At 41.0% G+C, this 8,401-nt stretch overlaps 1 protein-coding gene across 1 annotated transcript; it reads right to left on the bottom strand.

Moving 5' to 3' along the window:
• Nucleotides 1-932: 932 nt before the first annotated feature.
• On the bottom strand, nucleotides 933-8,176 carry LOC115154812 (UDP-glucose 6-dehydrogenase-like). The gene is made up of 12 exons (XM_029701413.1): nucleotides 7,677-8,176; nucleotides 6,340-6,506; nucleotides 6,001-6,102; nucleotides 5,619-5,819; nucleotides 5,332-5,529; nucleotides 5,036-5,183; nucleotides 4,778-4,872; nucleotides 4,493-4,623; nucleotides 4,242-4,384; nucleotides 1,655-1,746; nucleotides 1,364-1,474; nucleotides 933-1,137 (listed from the first exon to the last, which is right to left on the bottom strand). The coding sequence occupies exons 2-12, from the start codon at nucleotides 6,499-6,501 to the stop codon at nucleotides 1,033-1,035; spliced, it is 1,488 nt and encodes a 495-aa protein (XP_029557273.1). The 5' UTR covers nucleotides 6,502-6,506; nucleotides 7,677-8,176; the 3' UTR covers nucleotides 933-1,032.
• Between the last annotated feature and the right edge of the window lie 225 nt (nucleotides 8,177-8,401).

Raw genomic sequence — 8,401 nt, 5'->3', positions numbered from 1 at the left:
TGCTTCAACAAAGTACTGAGTAAAGGGTCTGAATACTTATGTAAATATGATATTTTTAAAACCCTGTTTTTGCTTTGTCATTATGGGGTATTGTGTGTAGATTGATGAAGAAGAAAAACAATTTAATCAATTTTAGAATAAGGCTGTAACAACAAAATGTGGAAAAAGTCAAGGGGGCTGAATACTTTCCGAATGCACTGTATATTAAGAAGCAAAATAATAAATCAGCATCATTGTCCCCAACACCTCATTGCATCTGACCATGCGGACAGAGTGAAAGCAAAGAGGAAGAGGTGAAGCGAGAAGATTTACTCTACCCAACATTTGTCCGCATGAGATAAGCCCTTTTATGTATAGAAGTCTATGAGTGTCTAATTACGGTAGGCTTATTCGATCTAATAGAAGTTTTGTATCGTTTAGGTTGTTACAAATTTACTGATATAAGTGGATGCACGTGGCATTATATTGACAAGATAGTCAAGTGACCGCTCTAACAACGGAAATACACGTCCTCAAAGATGGAAGGCAGGCGGGAGGAGGTGAGATCAGGTGGGACCTTTCTTGCAAATGAGAGGGCAAATATGCGTGTGAACAGCAGGCCATAGAGATGGATAGGACTCATCATTTTATCTGTTCATTATAGTATCTGTGACAGCGAGGGCAATGCCATTGAGGCTCTCTCTATTTTAAAGTAGTCAATGATCTTCTTCATTGGCTGATTGCTCCCAACTCATAGAGATCCCTGACTACTTTAAAATGGGGGAAAGGCCCTCAAAGGCAATGTCCATGCTAAAACGTTTCCAAAATGCAACGTGCGTCCACTTATATCAGTGCATTCGTAACAACCTAACCATTACGAAACTTATATTCAATCAAATAACCGGTCCGTGCATCAATACTGGTGTGTATATAGTAAAATACGGTATACCGCCTAGCCCTCCCACTGATTTAATATTACATAAAAAATGATAACTTGGTTTAATATATTACTGCACTGAGCTGGCTCTGTCACTCCTGTCCCAAAAGCACACTTCATAGTTTGATCTTCTTCAATGGTTGCTGTTGGTCTATTTCTGACTTGTCCTCAATGGCAGTGAAGTGGATCCTCTGGTTAACTCTTTTCCCAATAGTCTCCACCTGGAAAAAAAAAACAATTACTTGGGAAACTACTGGACTGTCCATTACTCGACATTTCTCAAATACTAATTAGAGGAGCTGCTACAAATGGATCTTTTGGCTTTTTGTCAGTGCAGCCTTCCAAAAGCAAAAACAACTCCTTTGTTTGTGCCTAGGGTGTTTTCATATTAAAGCCATTACCTCATCAGATTCCTAGATAGTGTTTACTGTGGTTGTGGTTACTTGCCTGGAAGCCGATATGCTGGAGTTGGTCGTGCAAGCTGTCCAAGATCCTTCTACCGTCAAAGATGAAGGCAGGTTTCAGCATGGCTTTATAGATCTTCTCATAGTCCAGCTCCTGCAGTACAAATATGGACTCTATGGTTTACATTGAGAGCTCCCTTTAATCCATGTACAGTCCAATGCAACTACGTATGTAATTATCATTGCCACCAAAATATCTGTGTGGTCAGTCATCTCCTTGCCATTTGATGTCAGTAATTGATGAGTGACTAGCTTCAAAAATTAAAATACACACCGTGAACATATCCCACTCTGTGCAGATGACAATTGCATGGGCGTTCTCACAAGCCTTGTACGGGTCGGTGACGATGGTGACTAGACGAGAAACTAGGACGAGAGAGTATAAACCAAGTTTAATTCATGCAGATAAATATAAAATCTACTTTTTTCAAGCAGTTATATAACAAACATTCATCCCATCTCATTAGAATGAGCAAAATAAGTCCCCAGTTATGTATGGCAACCAAAACCTAATGCAGAGAGAACAGTACACCCATTGAAATATCAACATGTATTCAATAAACTTATACTGAACAAAAATATAAATGTAAAAATTCAAAGATTTTACTGCGTTACAGTTCATATAAGGAAATCAGTCAATTTAAATAAATTCATTAGACCCTAATCTATGGATTTCACATGACTGGGCTGGGGTGCAGCTATGGCTGGGCATGGGAGGGCATAGGCCCACCCACTTGGCCCGGCCAATCAGAATGAGTTTCTCCCCACAAAAGGGCTTCATTACAGACAGAAATACTCAGTTGAATTAGCCGGATATGGATGTCCCGGGCTGGCGTGGTTACACGTGGTCTGCGGTTATGAGGCCAGTTGGATGTACTGCCAAATTCTCTAAAATGACGTTGGAGGCGGCTTATGGTAGAGAAATTAACATTAAATTCTCTGGCAACAGCTCTGGTGGAAATTCTCGCAGTCATCATGCGAAATTGCACACTCCCTCAAAACTGCAGAGATCTGTGGCATTGTGTTGTGTGACAAAACTGCACATTTTAGAGTGGCCATTTATTGTCCCCAGCACAAGGTGCACCTGTGTAATGAGCATGCTGTTTAATCAGCTTCTTGATATGCCACACCTGTCAGGTGGATGGATTATCTTGGCAAAGGAAAAATGCCCACGCCAGCATAGCCCCCCCCAAAACATTTTTTGGGGGGGTATCACAGATTGTTCTGTCAATTCTCAGGGGGACATAAGAACGTAATTGGGAAGAAGTATGTTTAACATGCTTTTTACATTTATATCAGAAACCATTTTTGAGAAAATCACAATGAAAGTGGCCATTTTAGGCCCTTTCTAGACCTATACTTGCCTCCTGTGAGACCCTATGATCCGTGAACTGTACATGGTAAAGCCAACATTGGTGTCATTATGCTCCTTATAGTGTGCAAAAAGAAAAACATTCACAAATGTATTCAACATAAAAAAAATATTATTATTTATATCTCAAAAGTACCCTTCTTGATTTTGTTTATTTTTTAGACATTGTTTGGAAGTTGGAACAATATATTCTTCAAAACACATCACATTTCCAGAATTGGCACTCAGCTACTTTTAAAAGAAATTATACATTTTATAGGTAGGCTAGTGGTTAGAGCATTGGGCCAGTAACCAAAAGGTTGCTGGATCGAATCCCCGAGTTGACAAGGTAAAAATATGTCATTCTGCCCCTGAACAAGGCAGTTAACCCACTGTTCCTAGGCCATTGTTGTAAATAAGAATTTGTTCTTTACTGACTTGCCTAATTAAATTAAAGGTTAAATAAAAAATACATATACATTGATATTATAGGTCATTAACCAATCACAGCACTCATGTAGGATTGCACATTCAGCAAATCACCAAGAGAGTACAAAGCATTATGTTTGGGGCAAATCCAACACATCACTGAGTAGTACCACCCTTCATATTTTCAAGCATGGTTGAGGCTGCATCATGTTATGGGTATGCTTGTTATCGGCAAGGACGTTATTTAGGATGAAAAAAAATGGAATAACGCTAAGCACAGTCAAAATCCAAGAGGAAAACCTGGTTCAGTCTGCTTTCTAACAAACACTGGGAGACTAATTCACCTTTCAGCAGGACAATAACCTAAAACACATGGCCAAATCTACACTAGAGTTGCTTACCAAGACAACGTTAAAGGGCCTAGTTAAAGTTTTTACTTAAATCGGCTTGAAAATCTATGGCATGACTTGAAAATCACTGTCTAGCAATGATCAACAATCAACTTGACAGAGCTTGAATATTTTTTTTTTAAAGAATAATGGGAAAATACTGTACAATCCAGTTTTACCCAAAAAGTCTTACCCAAAAAGACTCACAGCTGTAAACGCTGCCAACGATGCTTCTACAAAGTATTGACTCAGGGGTGTGAAGACTTAGGTAAATTAGATATTTCTGTATTTCATTTTCAATACATTTGCAGAAATGTCTAAGAACATGTTTTCACTTTGTCATTATGGGGTAGTGTGTGTAGACGGGTGAGAAAAAAAATACATATTTAATCCAATTTGAATTCGGGCTGTAACAACAAAATGTGGAACAGGTCAAGAATACTTTCTGAAAAAGGGCCTAAAATGGCCACTTTATCGTGATTAAAAAAAATATGGTTTGTCTTACAACTGTAAAAGGCATATCAAACATCCTTCATCCCAATTAAGTTTCTATGTGAGAATTGCCAGAACAATCTGAGATGCCCAAAAATATTTTTGGGGCCTGCTGTCATGGAATCACCCTAATGTTAGAATCTGCTTGTTGATTTACTATACTATTAATTTACACAAAGAACACAGAATACTGTGGCTACCTGTGGCGGGGTCATGTCTTTCTGAGGGTGTGGGCTGAGTCAGGTCGTGCATGATCTGCTGCGCTTTAACCTTGGGGTCATAGATGTGTAGACAGGCTCCCTCCTCCAGCAGGTAACGACTGATGTAGATACTAGAGGATTCCCTGAAAACAAAATACACACAAGGATAGCCTTGGAGGGGGAAGCAGAAAAAAATGTGCTCTGAGAACGTTGGATGTAAGCAGAGAAAGGTTTTAAATGCCCCCCCATACCTTGTATCGCCTGTGTCTTTCTTGAAAGCGAATCCTAGCAAGGCTATCTTCTTGTCCGTCACTGTGTTGAAGAGGCAGCTGATTATCCGCGAAGAGAATCGTTTTCGCTGGTAATCGTTTATCTCTATAACCTGGGAGAGACAACATTTGGATGTTCCACATTTTTGCCATTGTGATATTTTACTGACTGTAAAACAGTGTTTGCGAGAGACAATTACAGGAATTTATTTTGAAATGAGAAGTTCTGTATTGCACTACTTTGAGTTGATGAAAAAAGAAGCACACCTGTTGCCAGTATCTTGCAACCTCGGGTAGGTTTAGCACCTCGCATAGGTACACAAGATTGAGGACATCCTTCTGGAAACAGCTGCCACCAAATCCTGTGAAACAAACACAGATTGTATCATGACTAAACTCACCCACTCAATTCCCAGTAGTTCATAACTGAAACCCAATCCCTCAGTCATCCAATCGTCTCATCCGACCATCAACTAATACTGGCCCACGAGTCAACCACTCCAGCTTTGCTTCCCTCTCACTCACCCACGCTGGCCTTCAGGAAGCAACTGCCTATTCTCTGGTCTGTCCCGATGGCATGTGCCACCTCCTCTACATCTGCACCAGTTACCTCGCACAGGGCACTGATGGAGTTGATGCTACTGATACGTTGGGCCAGAAAGGCATTGGCTGCCTGTAAACACGGAAAAGGAAAAAACAAGGATAGAAGTGAGCAAATGAATAAAGGCAGGAAACATCACAGGAGGAGGTGTCTAAGATCGTAATGCTGCTGAGCTGAGATTGTACTGATATAACAGACGGACATAAAATGGTATTAATACCAGCTTGGAGAGCTCAGATGACCAGGTGTTGGTGGTGATAATCTTGCTCTTGGGGACCCAGTGCTCATAGATGCTCCGCAGGGCCTCAATAGCATGTTGGCCCTCAGGGGTCTCATCCCCTCCAATCAATACCCTGTCTGGATTCTTCAGATCTGTGATGGCTGTTCCCTCAGCAAGAAACTCTGGGTTTGAGAGGACCTGCAGGAGAACAAGATCATACTTATAAGACCTGATGACATGGCAGACCGATGAATTTAGGCGTTTGATACACTGTCCCCTGCAATCACCTGAAAGTTGAAGCTACTCTTGGTGTTGGCGTTGAAGATGCGGCGGATGCTCTCAGCTGCACGTACAGGAACTGTGCTTTTCTCTACAACAATCTTACACCCGATGGACACATCAGCAATGCGCCGGGCACATGCTTCTATGTACTTCAGGTCCGCTGCTCGACCCTTACCAATCCCAAATGTCTTGGTAGGCGTATTGACCTGGCAAAGGAAGGGGGAGATGTTTAAGGTGGATTCAATCATAGATCTATCTCAGTCACTGTATCTTACCATTAAAGAAAGCCAAACTGAGTCCCATTCGTCTTAACAATGCTTTCAAGGAAATTGTGTGAAAGCCATTGACATTAAAAGAAGGGAAAGTGTTGAAAAAAAAATTATTTACAGATATGAAAACCAGGTCTGCATTTTTTATGGCCTCATCAATGTCTGTGGAGAAGAAAAGGTTGACCCCGCGGCATGAGTCCACCACTTCCTGGAGTCCAGGCTAGAAAGAAAGGAGAGATGTTAGAGCACAAGTGTCAAAAGTGTAAATCGGAGCTCAAAAGTCAAGTGGCCAAAATGAATGACTTTACTCAGCAACACTAGTAGCTAGTAATATTGGAAAGACCCAACACAAGTTAGCCCAGTTCTGTGAGAAACTTGGGACATGAATGTGTAATCGTTTTACGTCATTTCCTGCAGTTGATGTTAGTTTCTTGTATTAATATCGTCTCACACTCACCTCAAAGATGGGAAGGCTATCAGAGTTCCAGGCACGGATGCGGTCCTCGTTCACGTCCACCACGGTAACCGTCACCTCGGGGCACATTTGGGCTATCACGCTGCAGGTGGGACCGCCCACGTAGCCAGCCCCAATACAACAGATCTTCCTCACCTCCACCATTCTCCCTCTCAAAAGAAAGAAAATGCAAGCACTTAAGACAGGGGTCTCCAATACTCTTTTTTTTGTGATAGAATAGCTATTTTTCCTACTTTTCCCATTTAACAGGATCTAAGCAAATACACAGTTGGGCTAAGAATAAAACATTAAAAGAAAAAAAGATTCTAACCAACGCATCAACCGATGGTTTCAGTCAAGCCTTTGAGTTTGTCCTTTCCCAATAATGTCTGGTATCCTGCACATCATTGACAAAGGCTCAAGGGAAGAAAAAAACGTTGGGTTTATGTGCTGTACTATTTGAAATTCAATATTGAATTGGTCAAAACAAAAAATGTGTTCTAACAAAAAATGATTCCAATGCAAAATCTTAATATGCCATGGCAATAGCTACAAGATTTCCACTTGGATTCCCCAAAGGCAAATTCCGTGGAGCAAATCAAACCACCTCTATTTGGCCAGTTTGCACCTCACTCCACCCATTCTGCCACGCTCTCTAGATCACAGAGAGGGCTCTATGTGCAGTGTGGTCAGATGGAACTCCCTGGGACACACACACACACACACACACACACACAACTGGCCCCTAGATACAAAAGCCACATTATTCCTAACTTTTACCCCAGAAATGACAAAAAAACGATATTAATCATCCCTCTAATGTAAAGATTCTTTACTTTGGTCTGGTTAGAATAGCTAGCTACTGTACTGTGATACATTTCTGTGATGTACTATTTACTACTTATAAAGGGCATATGGCTGCCAGTTGTACGTGTTAAGGTGAGCCTAAGAGATCTGTACAGAAGGACCAAAAGAAACCATTGAAAATTATTCAGTGAATAAAACTACATTTCACAATCAGAAACCATTTTGTGGCCAGTAAGGAACGTTTCCAAGTGTGATGATGTCGGACTGTAACGTTAGGGTTTAATATAAAACTTGCCACACGTTTCCAATTGGAGCCCCTACCTCGATGTTACATTACTAGCTAGCTACCTAGCGCTAGTGGTATCTCTTGCTAACTAGCTCCTGTACACCAGCCACCTAGAATTTATCCAGACCCGTCCTTTACATGAATGTAGCAACATCCAGTCGATGATCAATATGTGTTGCAAAACCAATTTAGCTAGCTAACGATAACTTATAGCACCCGCTAAGCACAAAACAGACGGGACACTTACCAGCAGTTGACGAGTGCGCAGCTGAACCGAATACAAATATTTCAGAGACTCTCAACCCCGTAAAACCGAGACCGTATTATTTTATTCCAGGGGGTTGGTTGCTGATCTGTGGTGATGATAGTCCGATGTGTAGAACCTTGCTCCAGTGGTGAGTTTGAAACGCTTAGTGCCACGGTGAAATGTATATCTAAATCTCAGACAGGGGGCAGGCCCCGCTGATGCTTACCAGAAAGGGGCTTATTCAAGAGGACACAACCATTCCGTCTATGGCACAAAGTTACAGAAATTCATATTAGACAACTTATTACAGGGTTATTACATGGGTGTGACATTGTGTGGCTGAAAAGTGTTATGGAACGCAGGGATGTTAGGATTTAGTCCTTTGAGATCCAACCAATTTATGTAGGTTAAGTAAGTACAGCCTATCATCTATAGTACACGGGTGTGACAAACATTTCCAAATGTAATGAACCCGCGTTCTTTCACATTATGTAAGATTTATAAACCTTGGGAAAGAAACATGACACTGAGCTAAATAGAACTATAGGAGAAGGAATTTGATGATGTGTCTGGGAGAGGTAATGGTGAGAGGGAGGGTATTTGACAATCTAGTAGTCTGATAATATACAATTACATCACATGGATGTATGAATGGTAAACAAGATAGAAATATAGACAGTGGGATTTGTAACAGAAAGAAATCCACACATGGTAATGATTTAATA

This window comes from Salmo trutta, chromosome 19 (assembly GCF_901001165.1).
Source record: "Salmo trutta chromosome 19, fSalTru1.1, whole genome shotgun sequence".
Lineage (NCBI taxonomy): Eukaryota > Metazoa > Chordata > Actinopteri > Salmoniformes > Salmonidae > Salmo > Salmo trutta.
The sequence above is the reverse complement of the archived record's forward strand: the minus strand, read 5'-3'. Positions and strand labels throughout refer to the sequence as shown.

Excerpts from the sequence above, each read along its gene's own strand:
- LOC115154812 (XM_029701413.1), bottom strand. The coding sequence starts at position 6,501 with ATGGTGGAGGTGAGGAAGATCTGTTGTATTGGGGCTGGCTACGTGGGC. Across the intron at positions 5,184-5,331 it reads CATCTGAGCTCTCCAAGCTG|GCAGCCAATGCCTTTCTGGC; the intron begins GTATTAATACCA and ends CCGTGTTTACAG. Across the intron at positions 4,873-5,035 it reads CTTCCTGAAGGCCAGCGTGG|GATTTGGTGGCAGCTGTTTC; the intron begins GTGAGTGAGAGG and ends TTTGTTTCACAG.